The sequence below is a fragment of the Mastigoproctus giganteus genome, chromosome 7 (genome assembly GCF_048544385.1).
Source record: "Mastigoproctus giganteus isolate SK-2022 chromosome 7, ASM4854438v1, whole genome shotgun sequence".
Taxonomy (NCBI): Eukaryota; Metazoa; Arthropoda; class Arachnida; order Uropygi; family Thelyphonidae; genus Mastigoproctus; species Mastigoproctus giganteus.
In genome coordinates, this window is record NC_143581.1 from 192,658,920 (window position 1) to 192,678,537 (window position 19,618).

The following is a 19,618-nucleotide window of genomic DNA, read 5'->3' on the forward strand; positions in this document are numbered from 1 at the left end:
GATTTTTTTTTTTTTTTTTTATATATATCGAGTTAACTGACTTTTTTTTATATATCGTGAGTTAACTGACTTTAAAAGAGGGACAATACTGGATGTCCGATGCATGGGTCACTCTGTCATGGAGGTCGTACAGAAATTGCACTATCCCTGTTCAACAGTATCAAGAGTGTATTGGGAATACGCCATTTCCAGAATAACATCTCATCATGGACAGTGCTGTGGGTGAAGAAAGGTGGTGGATGAATGTGGCCATTAACATCTGTCTCGCAATGATTCAGCCAACTGGAAAGTGACATCACAGCAGACTTCAAAGAGTGAGGTGCCAGAAACATCTCCACCAAGACCATCAGGCAATCATTAGCTGCAATAGGTTATGGGAGCTGCAGACCCACCAGGATCCCATTGCTACCACCACGACACAGGACTCTATGCCTCAACTGTACGAAAGGACATCAGCACCGAACTTTGGTTGACTGGAGATGGGTCTCCTGGTCTGACAAGTCCCGTTTCCAGCTATTTCAAGGGGATGGTAAGATGCGTATCTGGCAGAAACCGCATGAAGCTATGCACACGTCATGTCAACAAGGAACTGTTCGGGGCAGGTGGATGGCCGGTAATGGTCTGGGGTATGCATCTCTGAACGGTTCAGGTTGTGTTCATCCTTGCAGACCATCTGCATCCCTTCATGGTCATTGTGAACCTGCAGGGCAATGGACCACCCCCACAAAGATTTGGTGACCAGAACATGGTTCGAAGAGCATTCTGCAGATTTTACCACCATGGAATGCTGTGGAAAGTTCATTTTGAGCTATCATAACTCCCAAGTCCCTTTCTTCCACTACTGACATTAGTTCAACTCCAAGTGTGTATAAGTTAATTTGGAGTTACTGTTCCCCAGGTGTAAGACCTTGCACTTGCTGGATTAAAGCAAAGCTGCCACCATCTCTGAAGAATCTCTGCTTGGCGGTAATCATTAACTATTCTACCAATCTTTACATAATCTGCAAATTTAGACATCATGCCCTCTATCTCTTCATCGATGTCATTGAAGCAAAATCAAAAACCCCACTTCTTACATTAACCCAATCTGAGGAATAACCATTTTTCACAACACTGTCTCCTGCCCTGAAGCCATCCTGCTATCCATCTAAGGATTTTCCCTGTGATTTCAACCTGTTCCAACTTATAAAGTAACAACTCGTGTGGGACTGAGTCAAATGCTTTGCTGAAATCTAAATAAACATTGTTGAAATTATTCCCTAAATCGAGCTCACGAGTGACCCTGTCAAAATAGCTAACCTGATTTGTTAAACATGATTTTCCCTTTATAAAACCATGCTGCATATCCTTCAGTATTCAATTTCTAAGTGATCCTGAATTCCATCCTTGATCACTGTGTCAATGATTTTCCCTACTACTGAAGTCAGACTGACCAGTCTGTAATTCCCCACTACTCTCAGAACTGCCCTTATGTATTTCTTCAACATGGTCCTATATTTGTTTATCAAATTGTCAGCGCTTAATGTTAATCAATGCATGAATAATAATATTCTCTTTATCTCGCTTAAATTTTGACAATCTGGTGGTGACATTGTTGCTCCCAATATTTTTCTTTTGCCCCAACCCAGTTTCTTCTAGTACACATTTTTCAATTATATCTGAACAAAAACCAGCGTGTAACTTATTTTGTTCATTGTTAACGAAACTTTATTTTCGAAGTCTTATTAGCATTAGTAGAGGCATATTATGCAAGAAAGCAATGTTATGCAGCATCAGCCAAAAAAAAAAAAACCCACTTCCATTTCACCCCTCCGTTTGTTCGAAATACCTGTCCAGCTGAGCCTTAAATTTATTTAGGCTATCAACTTCCAACAAGGGATGGAAGTTGTTCCACCAACCAACTACCCGCTGGCTAATGGCAAATTTCCGCACATCTATCCTACATCTGTCTTTCTCAATCTGAATTTATGCCCTCTCAGGTGATTATTCTGAGCAAGAGAAAGCATCCCATCGGCATTGAGCATGCTCAAACCATTCAAGGCTTTATACACCTCTATCAGATCACCTCGCCAGTGCCTAGTCTCCAGACACTGTAATTTGCAAAACTTAACTATGCACGGCATGGTTACCCAAGTCACTTCCTTGTTTGTGGGCAGTCTTTCATACACATCATAGCATTATCTTTCATCACTAACCAATAGAAATTTTTAAGCCGCTCACTGTTAATACCTGATAAGTGGTGCATAGATGTGTGTTTTACATTTGAGACTGTGCAGAATTTAATTCACTGAATGGACCAGTCTCTGCAACATTTCCACCAACATCTTTGGTGGAAATGTTGCTGGCTTGGTGCCTTTGCTATTATGCTTATCAGTTTCATCTTTCTAAAATAACTAAAGTGTTGTTTTCTAACTTGTTACCCACTATGGCTTAATTTAATAAATACAAAATAATGATATTATTAAATTTAATATGAACAAATCGCCGATTTGTGCACCAACAGTAAGTAATACGCAAGACCAAGACACACAACATGTGTTATGTTGAAGTTTTAATATTAGTAAATTAATAAGAGGAGTTTACCTCAATATAGTACGTGGAACACTTCCGTATGATACCCTCCAGAAATTAAAACGGAAAAAACGAAAAAAATCGACAACTTACCGGTACATTAAAGTAAAATATAAATAATTAAATAATTAAAGTAAAATATAAATAATTAATTTAACACAATTCAAAATCAATTCAAAACAATTAAAATTCAAATTAACGCAATTAAAAGAATCTAACGAAAATATTCAAAACGATTTTCCTTCCTGAAGCTGACAATGCTTTTCGACCGACTGTCGTGATCACAGGAATGAAAATTCTTTATATTTTATATTAATTATTTATATTTTACTTTAATTATTTATATTTTACTTTAATGTACCGGTAAGTTGTCGATTTTTTCGTTTTTTCCATTTTAATTTCTGGAGGGTATCATACGGAAGTGTTCCACGTACTATATTGAGGTAAACTCCTCTTATTAATTTACTAATATTATTATCAACGTAGAACATATTGAGTATTACAGCTCTGATTCATACTATCTAGTTGAAGTTTTAAGTACGAACAAGAGAAAAGAAAGGGAATGATGTATCGAAGGGAGAGAATATGTAGCATCATGGCCTTAGAAAGACTACATTGGTTTTGGTATGTCTAAAACTGGGGAAGGCTTACTAAATTGAATATTCAAAAATATGAAAAGTAGTGTTGTTTCCATATATAACTTTACATAGCACGACAGCATAGGGCGCAACCAGTAGTATACCACCCAGAAACAGATGTGACCTTAGAATGTTAGGTACGAGTCATTTTTATAGAAGTTCCATATACGATATGTTTATTAATCACTGTTTAAAATCATTAAAGTGTCTAATTTATTCATATTATATTTTCATGAAAATTTTACAATTTATAAGTATTAATTACAAAATATCTTAAATTATTTTTCCATTGCTTGCTCAATAATTTGCCATGTCAATTCAACATTAGCCAGGCAGCCAGTAAAACCAGTCAGGCAGCGTTCCCATTCAAAAGGTCATTGGGAAAACACTAATGCATCTGAAGAACTTCAACATCGCACAATAAAATTAAGCTTCCCTCTCAAGCACACCTCTGGTTTTCCAGAGGTGTGCTTGAGAGGGAGGGCTTGTGCAAACTCCTTGTTAGATTTTTAGGTATTATCTGAGCTCCTTTTTAAAAAAAAAAAACACTTTGTTAAATTTAATATACCATTTTAAACTGGAGATGACCCTTCAATTCTTCTCAAGCAAGCCCCTTGTTAACAAATTGGCAGCACACTCCTGCATAAAACCACAAGAGAATTAGTGTTGACAAATGATGCAAGCTTATATGGCATCAGCAAAAAACAACAAAAAAAAAAACTTCCCACCTCACCTGTCTATTCTCTTTAATAATTTGCCTAATTCTTCATTAAAACTATCCACTTCCACAACACCAAATGGAAGTTTGTTTCAACAATGAACTACCCTCTGGCTGAAAGCAAATTTACACACATTTATCCTGCAACCATTCTTATGCAATTTAAATTTATGCCCCTTTAGTGTAAGCAAGAATAAGAATGCCATCGAAAATTAGCTTACTCACAATCCACACAAAGCCTTAAACACCCCAATCATCTCCTCACAGGTTGCCTAGTTTCCAGATGATGCAATTTAAAGAATTAGTCTCCTTGGTAAGAGTATCCTTTTGGTCCCCTCACTAATCTTATGGTCCTTTGCTGCACTCTAGAATTTCTAACAATATTTTTTGAGTGAAGTTAAAAAAAAAAAAAAAAAACCATTTAATTATGATATTGTCCCAGCAGGGAACAATAGAATGATGCTACTGTTGTTTTGATCTTTGAATGATTTTGAAATAGGCATTTTAACAGACTAAAAATGCTCAGGTTTACTTTAGAGCCATAAAAACTATAGAAACAACTATTTAGACTAAAATGAATATAGCTTACAGTTTAAGCAAATTTTAATATTGTATACTTAAATATTAATGTCAAATGTGTTTTCAGTTGTTTTAAAACTTCTATACCTGCATAAGGAACCATTCCTAACACAGTTGGAGATAACCCTTTGTAGAGAGCTCTGATGCCACCTTCCTGTGGGAAGAAAAATAAGAAAACAGTTTATCCAATTCTATAGAGGACAGTTACAGTTAAGATACATAAGGGAGAACAGCAATAATTTAAATAAATAATTAAATCCCACTGCACCATGTCACTGTCACATGAATTTTGACCAGTTTAGTACACGGTGCTACTGGCTTAGTTATCATTAGAGCCATGCGCATTTTAACTCCTCAAATAAAAATTAAACTGGTCAGCATCAATTTCCTCCCTGAAATAATTGACAGATTCTCATAGGAATTATGTTCAAAACTCTGATGTGCTTAAACAGTTCGTCACTTCAATTTTCAAATATTAGGTTAATAACCAAAAACCAAACCTGTAGTTGGTTTAATCATCTTTTCCATCTATTTTATCTGTTTATTTATTATTTTTTTTTTCTAGAACATTTTGGATATTTCTAGAGCATTCAGGAGCTTTCTACAACATTCAAGAATGTTCTTGTACATTCTAGGATATTTTTAAGTGTGGAATAAAGGTCAAGATGTTTCTGAAAGGGTCTAGAACTTTTGACGGAGTTCTCTAGAAACTTCTCTAGCAACATATACAAGTGGGTTCTGCACCAAGCAAGCAATATCGTATTTCAAAAAGTGTATGTTTCAGAGAGCAAGTGGTGAACAAGTGTTTTAGTGAATTCATCATCAGCCATTTTCAATCCATGGCAGGATGAAGGCCTCTCCAGCAACTTTCCAGTTCCTTCTGTTTTGAGCACTGGCCATCCATTTACTACCCACAAACTCATAAATTTCATCTATCCATCTCTGCCTTTGTCTTCCAGGTTTTCTTCTAGCTCCTCTTGGATACCATTCTGTTATTTTCTTAGTCCATCTGTCATCATGTCTTCGAGCTATGTGTCCTGCCCAAGACCATTTTAGTTCTTTAGTTTTGATAAGAATGTCCTTTACTTGAGTTTGCTGCCTAATCCATGTGTTTCTCTTCTTATCTAACAGTCTGATTTCCAATATAATTCGTTCCATTCTTCGCTGTGCAGTTCTCAGCTTCTCTTCCGTTCTTTTGGTGAGTGTCCAAGTTTCAATTCCATAAGTCATGGTGGGAGTATACATTGGTTCATTATTCTACGTTTCAGACAAACTGGGATATTGCTCTTCAGTATGCGACTATTTTTCCTGAATGCTATCCATCCAAAATTTATCCTTCTCTTGACTTCTAGCCATTTATCATTATTACAGCTAATAACTTGTCCCAGATAAGTATATGACTCCACCTTTTCAATTACTGCTCCTTCAATCATTATTTCCCTTTCTGTGGCATACTTGTTCATCATTACTTTTGTTTTAGCCGTATTCATGTTTAATCCAAAATCCTTACTAACTGTGCATAACTGATTAAGATTTTCCTCTAATTCGTTGGGATCGTGGCTTATGACCACAATGTCATCTGCAAATCATAAATGGTTTAGGCAGTCTCCGTTCACATTTACTCCTTTCTGCGACCAGTCTAATCTTCCGAAAGCTTCCTCAAGGGCAGCAGTAAACAGCTTCGGAGATATTGTGTCTCCTTGTCGAACTCCTTTCTCGATTTTAAATTTGCTACTGTCTTTGTCTAGTCTAATAAAGGAGGTAGCACTCTCATATATTTTCTTCCAACTCATAATATATGGGGTATTTATGCCTTGTCTTTCCAGTGCCCTAAACATTATGCTGTATGGAGTCAAATGCCTTTTCATAATCCACAAATGCCAGGCATAATGGTGTTTTATATTCATTTGCTTTCTCCATTAGCTGTGATATTACGTGAAGGTGATCCATAGTTGAGAATCCTGTCCTAAAGCCAGCTTGCTCTTTCAGCTGATTCTCATCAAGTATTCTTTCTAATCTGTTAGTAATAACCCTTGTGAACAACTTGTAGATGTGGGATAACAAGCTAATTGGTCTATAATTTCCAATTTCTGATTTATCTCCTTTCTTATGCAGCAAAACTATGATTGCATTATTCCACTGCTTAGGCATCACACCTTTTCGAATGCACTTTGTGAGCCTTGCCAGTTTTTGTGTTATGTCTCTTCCTCCCAATTTTAACAACTCTACAGTAACTTCGTCTTCCCCCGGAGCTTTCTGATTCTTCAATGCATGTTCTACCTCATCAGGAAGAATATCGGGTATGTTGTTATGTGTTGCTACTTTGCAATCCATCTTCCCCACTGCTGGCATCATTCCCTCGCTCTTTGTATAATTTTCTATAGTAGTCTTCTGCTATTTGAATTATGCCTTCTCTGCTGTTTATAAGTACACCATCGCTATTCTTCAGTTTCAGTATCATTTGTCTTTCTGTATTACTGCTCGTGGCTGCTGATTTAAATCCTTTGTTTTCCCTTAATGCTTGTTCTACTTTTCTTGTGTTAAATCTTCTTATGTCCTCTCTGAGTCTCTTCCTAATGGCTTTGCATAAAGGCGCCTCCGTAGCCAGGCGGGAAAGAGCAGCAGTGCATAGCACATGCTTCTTGATTAGACCGGGGTTCGAGCCCATCACCACCAAATACGGAGGATACGGAAAGGTCAGGGAATGACCACCGCACCGGAGCAATGTGGCCTTAGTTGCTAATGCTACTAAAAAAAAAAAAAAAAAAACAACCAGCTTTGCATAACTCAGTATACTCAATTTTCTCCCTGTCAGTGTTTTTCTTCCTCTTCATTTGTCGTCTTTGGTTCATCATGACAAGTGTTTCTTGACTAATTTTTTCTTCTTTGGATTTCTTTTTCCCTATAGGTTTCTTGGGCTTTATCACTTTCAGAAAGTTGTAATATTCCTCGTCGATATCTTGGTCCTGAGCAGTCTGCAGAAGCTTGAACTTGTTCTTAAGTTCCAGTACATACTGCTTTTTCTCCTCTTCTATTATCTCAAAGACCTTTGTATTATTTACTCTAGTAGTTTTTTCCTTTCCTTTCCTACATTTATATCAAGTGTACATCTTACCATTCTGTGATCACTTCCAACATTTACCTTATTCAGGATGGTAACATCATTCACAATATATCTTCTGTTAGTGAGGATGAAGTTGATTTCATTAGTTGTTAATCCATTTGAACTCTTCCATGTCCACTTTCTGTTCACCCTTTTCTTGAAAAAAAAAAAGGGTTCATTACTGACAGTCCTTGAGATTCTGCAAATTCCACAAGTCTTTCGCCTCTTTCATTTCTTTCACCAATTCCAAAATTTCCTATAGTTCCCTTTCTGTGCTGTTTTGTCTTTTTCCAACCTTAGCATTGAAGTCCCCCATAATAATAGTGTAGTGGGTTTTCTGCTCATCTAGAAGACTCAATTTCTGTGTACATTTCTTCAACCTCTTCATCATCATGGCTCGATGTTGGTGCATAAATTATAACCTTTAGCTTGTACCGCTTAGAAATCTTCAGTATTAGTCTTGACACCCTTGGTGATGTACTTTTGAATTCCAAAATGTTGTTTTTAAAATCTTTATGGACCAGAAACCAAACTCCACCTTCACTCCTTTCACTGTTTCCATTGGTGTACAGCAGATTTCCACTTGATAAACTTATAAGTGATTCATTTCTTCTTCTTCTTTCAGCCAAACCGATGATATTCCAATTCACATTTTCTAATTCCTTTTCCAGCTCTAATATCCTGTCTTCACTGATGAGTGATCTTACGTTATAACAGGCCAAGTTCAGTTTCCGTGCATGGCAGCTTGGTCGTACCCAGAGATTCTTAGCACCCTCTGCTTCCACTCTGATCCTCTCGCTGCCGTAAGAGGGAGAGTGAAAGCTGCTGGGGACTGAGGACCATTTGTTTTGTTGTGCTGTCATATGCTGGAGGGTTTGGTCTTTTTCTCTTCACGCTGACCAGGCGTCTTGAAGAGAACAACTCTACACGTTCGTTGCCACCTAAGTGACGTAACAAGGCTTACCATTGAGAAGGTGTGCATGAGTGGATTTTAGGGAGGCAGGCCAACCAGACTGCTCCTAAATCTTCTGTAATAGAGAGATATTGGATCCATCAGTGTTTTAGGCTGAGTGTCTGATAACACACAGGATATCTGTTCCCCTCTAAGCCCCCTTAGTGAATTAGTGTTTGTAAACAAGTCTTGTGTGCATTAAGTGTAAATCGTAAACTGTGTTCAAATTAGAAATAAAAATCTATAATTTCTTAGTTGTGTTCTTATGTGCGTGTACCTCAACCATATATGAAATATGTCACATTCTTGCCGAAATAAGCTTTTGCTACGTTTCAGAGAAGTGGTATTAAAATTGCAGTGGAAGCCACTGCCACAACTTGTGTGAAAAGCCTATGAACTCTATTTTGGATGTAAGGTCAGAGATCAAGATAAAGTATGGGGTGCAAAGATTTCCTGTAGCTCATGTTCAAGGACATTAACAGGCTGGCTTAGAGGAAGTCGCAAACTACTGTTACTTTTGCATGACCAATATTTCTAGTTTTTCTGGGAAATCCAAGCATAAAGTAGAGTATCCCAACATACCTTCTGCTCTAAGGCCATTCCTCACGATGATTCAATGCCAGTGCCAAAGCTACCAGAAACTTATGGACTTGACTCTGATTCAAGATTGGAAAAGTAGTTGTGTTCTGGGTTCTGCATCCAAAAGATGCAGAACCCAGAACAAGCACAGATCCAGACTTTTCAATTCTTGATACTGCAAAGCCACATCTAATCACTCAGGCAGAGTTGAATGATTTGGACCTCTCTAAAACTAAGGCTCACAGCTTCAGCAGTGGAATCTTCTTGAAAAGGGTGTCAAGATATCTTTTTATAGGAAGAGACAATCTAACATAACTAAGCTACATGGATGGTGCTTTGGTTTATTGTAATGATATCCAGGAATTCATGAAAGAGTTACATTTGGAGCACATCCCCAAGCAGTGGAGGCTTTTCATTGATTCATCCAAGGTGAGTTTGAAAACAGTTTTACTCCGTAATGGAAATAAATATCCATAGATACCACTGGAACATACAGTTCACATGAAGGAAATGTATGAGAACCTACAGGTTCTTTTGCAAAAAATATGCTATCAAGAATACAAGTACAAGTTAAGTGCAAATGCATCATTAATACACAGCCAATTCTAAATTAGCAAAATATTTTCAAAGGCGGCATAGTTTTAAGTTATATCTCATATTGTGAATACCTTCACAACAAGTTGCCATGATATTGCACTACTTCGAATAAGTAATGCTTCACCTAAAGGACTAACGTTACTTATTCTTAGTGGATACCACCACCCAAACGGCACCATTTCAGGGCTATTTAGCCATTCTTCAGTGGGTGGGTAGGAACCCAAGTGATGCAATGATGGCAAAACAGTCTTTTGCCCTAAACGCATTCTAGTCTTAATACATCATACACCATCAGGCATCTCTCATATTGTGGAGTTATACTTCGTAACTATTTTGCCATCATTGCATCATTTGGGTACCCACCCACCCACTGAAGAATGGCTAAATAGCCCTGAAACGGTGCCGTCTGGGTGGTGGTATCCACTGAGGATAAGTAACATTAGTCTTCTTCTTTAGGTGAAGCGTTACTTATTCGAAGTAGTGCAATATCATGGCAACTCGTTGTGAAGGTATTCACAATATGAGATATAACTTAAAACTATGCCTCTTTTGCAAATATTTTGCTAATTTAGAATTGGCTGTGTATTAATGATGCATTTGCACTTAACTTATACATAGTCTACACTTTCTCGCAGCCTGAGGCATTAGCCCTAAATGCATTATAGTCTGAATACAAACTGAATAACTGTGCAAACCTAAAAGTGGTAGCTTTGCTGACTGGGTTGCAAGGTGGATACACTAAATACTGCTGCTTTTTATGCGAGTGAGACAGCCAAGTGAAGGATTGCCACTACAAGTAAAAAATGTAGTACATCCCCTTTGGTGGATAAGTTAAAAATCCATTTACCTCCATTGCACATCAAAGAGGGTTTTAAAAAAATATTTGTGAAAGCAATGAACAAAGAAGGAGAATGATTTTCCTGTTTGAGGCAAAAGTTTCCTCGAATTAGTGAGGCCTCAAATCAAACTGCTATTCCAAGATGAGAAATTCACTAAAAAATTAAATGCTACAGAAATAAGAGCCTGGAAGGCATTTTAAAACAACTGCCAGAACTTTTAAGACAATGAGAAATCACAAAATTACAGTGAAACTGTGGATGAGCTAATTTTAGCATACAGAGTTGGGATGCAACATGTTATTAAAGTTTCATTTCCTACATTTAGACTTTTTTTCCTGAAAAATGAGTGCAATCTCCGATGAACAGTCAAAGGTTTCACCAAGATGTTTTTCAAATGGAAAAAAAGATAACAGGGAAAATGGAGTCCAAATATGTTGGCAGACTGCTATTGGAATCTCGTATGGAAGACACCAATGGACAATTATAAAAAGGCAAAAAATGACAAAATAAATGTTTTGTTATCAGATAAACATTTTTGTAAATAGAATAAGGTTATTAGACCCACTGTTCACTATTTAGTACTGTATGTAACATTTTCTTATAATATATGAACTTTTTTTTTTTAATAGAAATTTAGTTTTTTTCTTTAATCCCTTCTCCCTTAAAATTGGTGGGTATTAAACAACAATATGGTTGCCGTATTTGAATTCAGCAATGTCAAATATATAAGAATCGCCCTTAATTTTAACAGGGAGCAAAAAAAAAAAAAAAAGTTTTTTTGCCAACCAGTGTAATTTGTCTATTCTTACAATCAACTACCTGCTAACCAAATTTCTGCACATCTATCCCACAAATATCCTTCCTCAATTTAAGTTAAAACAACCTAAAATTATTTTGTGGTTGCATTGTGATAATGAAATTCTTTAATTGCACAACAATTTACTACCCACAGTTTCAATTACGGATAGCCAGAGGAATCTAGGATTCAATCTTGCTAAGATATGAAGCAAAAAAGTCCACATAAAAAGCCAATTTCAATATGATAAACATTACACTTAATACTAAATAACACTACTACAAAAAAAGCAACAAACTTTATGCACTTGTGAAGTGATCAGGCATTAATATCACATAGCATGTTCAGGATTATGGCTGGTAATATTTGTATAGCCAACAGGCCATGCCATGAGCAGTGGCCTATCGCCTACATAAGAGTTAGTGGCCTGCAGAAATCTAAGAATCAGCCCATAAATTCTTCCAATAAGAAAACTAATGGAGTAAGAAAAATTAGAGAATCAGATCCCTAAAACTTACTGTTTTGAAGATTGAAGACATTGTGTGTAGAATTCCAGAATAGACATGTTCTCCTGTAACTTGAAATGCTAACCTAGCACGTACTACATCTAAAGGATAAGTACACATAACTGCTGTAACACCTGCAAAAAAAAAAAAAAGCGCCACATAAATAAACATTTATAACTGAAAAAAGTAGTTATTTAAATTAATTGTGGCAGTTTCTCTAGAATTGCAAACATACTCTCCAACTAATCTGAAGTAAAAGGTTTTACAGCTAGAATTACAAGTGTCACCTCAAAAGTAATAGTTAATTTCTTTCAAATTTTTTTTTTTTTTTTTGGTGAATGAAAGAAAAGGCAGTAATAGTTTCATAAAATATGTGAACTATTTTGTATGCACAGCTTTAGAATGATGTACCTACAGTTTAAGAAAGTTTTTGATATGGTTCCACATAAGAGATTACTATATGAGTTGGGATTACAGAGAAAATCATTAGGAAGGTCAGTAACTGGTTCCAAGATGAGAGAGAGGGTAGTATTAGATGAGCATTTCTGGTGGTATTGTGTATGAGGTACCCTGAGGTTATTTCTCAACATAACAAAAACTATAGCACATTAAATGAACACTCAACTATATGCAGCAGCGAATATGTTACAAATACAATCTGAAAATCAGACCTTGTATTAAAATGAAATTTAAATACACCTGGGGAAGAGAAACTGATAATAAACTTGCAGATGAAGGGAGGGGGAAAAGGAGGAACGAGTTTAGGACAAAATACAGGTTGCAATATAATCAGATATGAAGTTTGCTATGTTCTGTAGATGGGTGCCCAGGAAAGGATATGGTGTCCTACCAATGATTTATTGGGCTTTTGCAAGCAGCAAAAAGAATTCAATAATTTTTCTATCATTCTGATGATAAGCATAAAACACTGTTTCTATGAGAAATAGCTTAGACAGTGCATTACTTTCACTGGTAGGAGAGAGAAAAAAAAAAAAAAACTGAGGAGCAAAAACATAAATCTCAGGAAATAACAGAATGCTGAGCTCATGAAGTTTATCTCTGGACAGTATACTGCAAATCATCAAAATAAATTAATCCACAAGGTGGAGAGTGAATATGGATAATTGTGTTCATTCTGCCCATTACAACTACATTACAATTAAACTGATTTAGCATCTTTACCTAAAAGGTTAGGCAATGTTACTTCCACAATGCATATAGGATGGTTATGATTAAATTGAGTCAATTTGAAGATCTATAGACAAAATATTGCTAATCACATAAAGTTGAAATTTGGAATGGCAATCGTTTTACAATACAGAAAGAAATGGCATGAGGAGGGAAGGAGGAACACAATAATAAGTTCCACAGGGTGCCTTCAGGGAAAAAAAATGCCACAATATAGGAAAATTACGCAAATTATACTCCAATGGCATATTCATGGAAGAAATATAAGAAAATTTCCAAACATGTAAGGTAAAATTTCACAAGTGCATAATAAAACATTTTTTCCATCTCTTGGGGGTGGTGTGTATGTGTGAAAGTAGATAAAATGTGACATCATTTTGGAAAGTTTATTTTCTATAATGTGATAACATTTCCATTTCACACATATATACTGCCCTGTGTGGGTGGTGTGTATGTGTGAAGGGTGGCAAAATGTGACACCAGACCAGGCACAAAAATTCACCATGAGCCATACCAAAGGGTCATGCCTTGTTGGCAAACTCTATTACCAAAACAACAGCAATTCCTTGGCCGCTATGTTCATGAATACTGCCACCATAAATAATCAAAATATAGGTTGGGCAACATGATACAACAGTTTGGGGAAAACAGGTAACATATGCAATGACAGAGAAAGACAATCAGTTTCTAAGGGCACTGTTGATAAGATTATTGCAAAGTCCTAAAAGTGGAACAAATAGCATTAGCATCATGACCTGCCCTGGCTACCCATTTGCACTGCTCAGCCAATTTTTACACAATTACCTCCAGGTCTTTTTCACTTTCCACTTCCCTGAGTGTAGTACCACACAGTTGGTACATTTCTCTTCAGCCATTGCTACCCATATGCAGTACTTTGCATTTGTCGATGTTAAACTTCAGTTGCCACTTCTCAGCCCATTTGTCCAACTTATCTAGATCTAGTTGGAGTAGCATACTGTCTTTACTGTCATTAACAACCCTGCCAACCTTTATATCATCTGCAGACTTGTACATTAAACCTGATATACCTTCATCAATAATTCACACGAAAGAAGATATCCTCAGTGGACAAGCAGTTACTACAGAACTGCACCTTTGTTCCCCTGTCTGCAATGATCTTTGAAATATGCTACACTGTTTTATGTTCCTGGTATAAACTGCAGTAGCTACTCCAAGTGATGTTGAGAAATGTTTAGTTATTTTTACCTTCATTTCCTGGACAAGATGGGAGGGCACAAACTTATAGTATAGGTCTTGGAACATTCTGTAGAAATTTCATACTCTTATCATCACCAGTAGATATAAATTAAGCTTCCCCTGAAACTTCAGTCAACTTTGCCCACACAGGGAGGCAATGTATTCTAGTGGTCAGTAACATTCTAACCAAACTTCCTGAGGTTCATTAAGTTTTTCATAATGGTTTGTATTTATGGCCCCCCATTTCACTTTGAAAATTCCACCATTATTCTGAGATGTAACAAGCACTGGAAAGGGGAGGGGGAGCAAAACAAATGACTGATGTCTTGCTATTCTCACCTATTTTGATCTACAAGTTGATCTATTTTAGCCTCCAGGCCTGAACCCAATTATTTATTTATTTTTTTTATGTGAACCCCAAACACGAGAGGTATTAGAACCTATAGTACTTAGTACCGTGCTTGGGTTGGAGGTTGAGAAGACGAAAGAAGATATTTGTTGACATTGGACTTGAGCTTCTGTAGATTGTAATTTTCAGGAAATACGTATGAAGGAAGGTTGTTCCAGAAAACGGCAGTTGAATGAATAAATCAGGAAGATGAAAAGTTGGTTCTGTGGGTTTGAAGTTGGACAGTAAATGGATGTTGGCTGGTGGCGGCACGTGTTCGGACTGTTATGAAAGAGAGAGCGGGAATTATAGAAGCCAATTCAGAAGAATAGTGCCCATGGAAGTATCTGTAGAAGAGGCATGCAGCAGAAACAGTACGTCTATGAGAAAGCGAGTGGAGAGACTCTGTTAGAGATGAATCATTAATTAACCTAACTGCCCTCTTCTGAATGGAATCAAGAAGCAAGACAGAGGTTTTGGGGGCACCACCCCAGATGTGGAAACAATATTCCGTGGCAGGGCGGATTTGCGATTTATACAGAGTGAGCAGCTGTTTGGAAGAAAAGTAACGCCGAGAGCGAAAGAGAAAACCAAGGTTTTTTAGATGCAGATGAAGCAATATTTGTAATGTGCTCGTGCCGAGAGAGATTAGAAGTCAGGGTAATCCCCAAAAGAGATATATCATTTTGCCTAGAAATCGGAGTGTCACTAAAGATAAGCATAGGACCAGAAGAATCCTTTTTGCAAGATATAAGACAAGACTGAGTTTTAGAAGGGTTGAAATCAACTAAGTTGTCTTTGCCCCACTGGAGAATTACCTGAAGATCGGCAATTAAGGAATTGGTAGCAGATTTTCGAGAAGTTGAAGTTGATTGAGCAGGACAAGGTTTCTCAAAATGGAAAGTGGAATGCAATGTGCTATCATCAGCAAAACTATGGATAGGATTTCCAGTCAATGGAAGAAGGTCATTAATATACAAGAGGAAAAGAGTGGGGGAAAGAACTGAACCTTGGGGGTCACCGGCATTAGTGGAGAAGTTAGAAGACAGAGAGCCATCTACCATCACCCTCAGTGAGCGATCAGAGAGAAAACTGGATAACCAATTACTAAAAACAGTTGGCAAACCATAAGATGGAAACTTGTTTAGAAGACCTTTATGCCAAACACGATCAAAAGCCTTTGAGATGTCAAGACAAACTACTTCTGTTTCACCAAACCTTTCCATTGATTTAGTCCATAAATGGGTAACATAAGCCAGAATATCACCAGTGGATCGACACTGACGGAATCCATACTGGTGATCGTTGATCAGACGGAAGGTTCCTAGGTAGTTTAAGAGTTGGCGGTTAATTGATTTCTCCATTACTTTAGAAAGAGTAGAAGTAATTGCAATGGGACAATAATTGGATGGGAGGGATTTGTCACCCTTTTTAGGAACTGGCTGGATATGAGCAAATTTCCAAGCAGAAGGAAAAACACCTTTAGAATAAGAAAGTGAAAAAAGGCGGCAAAGAATAGGAGTAAGTTCAGGAGCACAGGTTTTGAGAACAAGTGGAGAAATACCATCAGGACCTGGAGCTTTCTTAGCATAGAGATTCATCAAAATCCTTCTGATATCCTTTTGACGGAAGACCACAGGAGGCATTGAATGGAGTGTGTTGGGAATGGTGGGAGGTGTTTTACCAAGATCATTAATACATGAGCTGGAAGAAAAATGGGATGCTAGCAGGTCAGCTTTATCCTTGGCTGAAGTGACAACAGAACCATCTGGTTTGGACAGAGGTGGGAGCAGAGATGGGCAAAAGTTGCGGCCAATAGCTTTGGCAAGAGACCAGAATGCTCGGCTACCATTAGGGCAAGAAGCAAGTTTTCTACTCTTAGCCTGTTCAAACTCTAGTTTGGACTGATTAATAACTGCTTTACAATTGTTGCGAGCTTTGGTGTAGGCAGAAAATGAAACTGAAGAATTAGAAACAAGCCAATTACGATATGCAACATTCTTCTCTTGAACAGCCTTAGCACATTTATTGGAAAACCAAGGTTTAGATAAAGGACGAGATTTTAAAGTGGAGTGTGGGATAAAGGATTCCATTCCTGCAAGAATAATTTCACTGACACGATCTGAGCAATCGTTGACATCAGAACTTTTGAAACAGTAATCCAACCAAGGAAAAGAAGTTTCGCAGGTCATCCCATTTTGCATTCTTATAATGCCAAACAACACGAGGTTGGGAAAAGCCATGAGATAAAGGTTCTATTGGAGAAGAGACAATCACCAAGTTGTGGCTGAGGGGGAGAAGACAGAGAGTGGTAATCAATGGACACTGCTCATCGTGGACTAATGTTATAAGTGGAGTCCCTCAGGGTTCAGTACTGGGTCCTTTATTGTTTTCTGTATTTATAAATGATATTGATGATGGTATAACAAGCTTAATGTCCAAGTTTGCAGACGATACGAAGACGATGACACTATGCTGCTGCAACAGGATCTGGAAAGGTTGAGCAGATGGGCTGAGAGGTGGCAAATGAAGTTTAACATTGACAAATGTAAAGTACTACATATGGGAAACAGCAACCCCAGAGCAACGTATCAACTCTGTGGTACTACACTGACAGTAGTAGAGAATGAAAGGGACCTGGGGGTGGTTGTGCAGGCAGATATGAAGTTCTCTGAGCAGTGCAGACGGGCTGCAAGAGTAGCTCATGGTGTATTGTCAATGATATATAGGAATTTTTCTAGCAGGGATAAGGAGGTGATTATTCCCTTGTATAAGGCAATGGTCAGGCCACACCTAGAGTACTGTATACAGGCCTGGAGACCTCATTTCAAGAAGGATGTAGAGCTGCTGGAACGAGTACAGAGAAGGGGAACGAGTACAGAGAAGAGCAACAAGATTAGTGAATGGAACAAAGGGGTACTCTTACGAAGAAAGGCTTAAGTTTTGCGAATTACAGTGTCTGGAGACTAGACACCAGCGAGGTGATCTTATAGAGGTGTACAAAGCCTTGAATGGTTTGAGCATGCTCAATGCTGATGGGATTCTTCCACTTGCTCAGAATAATCACCTGAGAGGGCATAAATTCAAATTGAGGAAAGACAGATGTAGGATAGATGTGCGGAAATTTGCCTTTAGCCAGCGGGTGGTTGGTAGGTGGAACAGACATCCATCCCTTGTCGTGGAAGTTGATAGCCTAAATAAGTTTAAGGCGCAGCTGGACAGGTATTTCGAACAAACAGAGGGGTGAAGTGGAAGTGGTTATTTTTTATTTAACTTTAATTTTTTTGGCTGATGCTGCACAAGCTTGCTTTCTTGCATCAAATGCCTCTACTAATGCTAATCTGAAGTTCCTAAAGGACCTCTCACTTCGACCGTGTACTTAGAAGGGTTGTTTGTGAGAAAAAGATCAAGCGCATTGGCTGTATGATTAGGATTGTCCGGTATTCTTGTAGGTAAATGAATAATCTGTGCTAGGTCAGTAGTAATCGTAAAAGCCTCAGCAACTCGACCAGCTTGGTCGGCGACTAGAAAACCGAAGCCAGCTGGAGTTGTGAACATTAAAATCACCAAGGAAAATTACCTCACTGTTAGGAAAGTTGGACTGGAGAAAGTCAAGTTGCAAAGAGAGGAAGTCAAAGAGCTCCAAGTGATTAGTGGAGTTGGGAGAACGGTCGAGACAACAGATGAATTTGACACAATGAGGTAGAGAGATTAAGCCAAAGAAGATCAAAGAGAGGAGATTCCAAACTGCCAAGTCTCTGACAGGGAATATCAGAACGGACATGTGCACAAGTACCACCTTTGAGGCGAAAGGAATCATACAGCGAATAATTTGGGCATCCGAGATGAGCAATAGTTGAATCAACCGATAACTGAGATTCTGTCAGAAAAAGTGCATGGGGTTTGGCAGACTGCAAGTGGAAATGGACATCGTTGAGATTAGAATTGAGACCACGTATATTTGTGAAATGAATTAGGAAGTGCTTGAGAGGTTTAGATCTTTTCGCAGATAAGTTTGCTCTACTAGTTTGACAATTCATGGTGTATTCAATAGTAAGAAAAAGTGGGTGGGACATGCTGTATGAAGTAATGAAATTTTTGGATAGGGCGTACATGTGGTAAGAATATACCCAGATCCTTGACATAATGTGGCCTCGACAATGCTCCCCGCATACACACTATCCTGACTCCCTCCAGTCACTATCTGGCAGAGTAGAGGTAGCAAGATTATACACTAGCTGATCCGGAAGCCTCCTAGAGAGTTACCAATAGGTTCGGTCCGGTGTACTAACTAGCGGCCGGCCTGCGAACACCGTTTCAGAGCTATATCCTCGAAATGTAAGGAATATTGGATCTCACCACGACGTTCATCATAACCTCAAAAGTAATCAATCATACTGCATGATGGAAGAGATAGGGAAGGGTTGACCGGAGTTTAGCTCTAGAGACTAAACATGGGTTCCACCACTTCAATCCTCCAATAAGCAAAGTGGTGGTATTTCACCGGTTGATGAGAGTCATCTACCACTTAATACTGCCTGGTAACAGAGGGGCAGCGTTCCTCCATGTGGTGTGGGTGCCACACCTCGACCGCTGCTTAAGTTGGTTCACACCTGGGTGGTCACCCACCATGTACTTGTGCATATCACTGACTTATACAAAAAGGAACAACCACCTTATCTCTATTGTTCAAGGTTTAGGCCTAAATGGATGTCAGATGAACTAATGAGACATATGGCAGAGAAGAAAAATGCATGTGATACATACAAATTAACACGTGACACAGAAGCCTATGATAGATACAAGTTGATCTGTAACCAAGTTATAAAGGAGGTTAGGCAGGCGAAGGCAGATTATGAGAAATCTTTGGCAAGGGATGTAAAGAAAAACAGCAAAGAGTTCTTTACTTATGTAAACTCTAGAAGGAAGGGGATGAATCAGATTGG

General features: G+C 38.0%; 1 protein-coding gene across 4 annotated transcripts in view; it reads right to left on the bottom strand.

Annotated features, from left to right (window-relative positions):
* Positions 1–19,618, bottom strand: part of LOC150083502 (mitochondrial coenzyme A transporter SLC25A16-like) — a 108,919-nt gene that overhangs the window by 42,589 nt on the left and 46,712 nt on the right. For all 4 annotated transcript variants that reach the window (XM_090378031.1, XM_090378032.1, XM_090378033.1 and 1 more), the window contains exons 5-6: positions 11,891–12,012; positions 4,594–4,660 (exon numbers count right to left, since the gene is read on the bottom strand). In XM_090378031.1, coding sequence (XP_090234157.1) covers positions 4,594–4,660; positions 11,891–12,012 — 189 coding nt within the window. The remainder of the gene's footprint in view (positions 1–4,593; positions 4,661–11,890; positions 12,013–19,618) is intronic.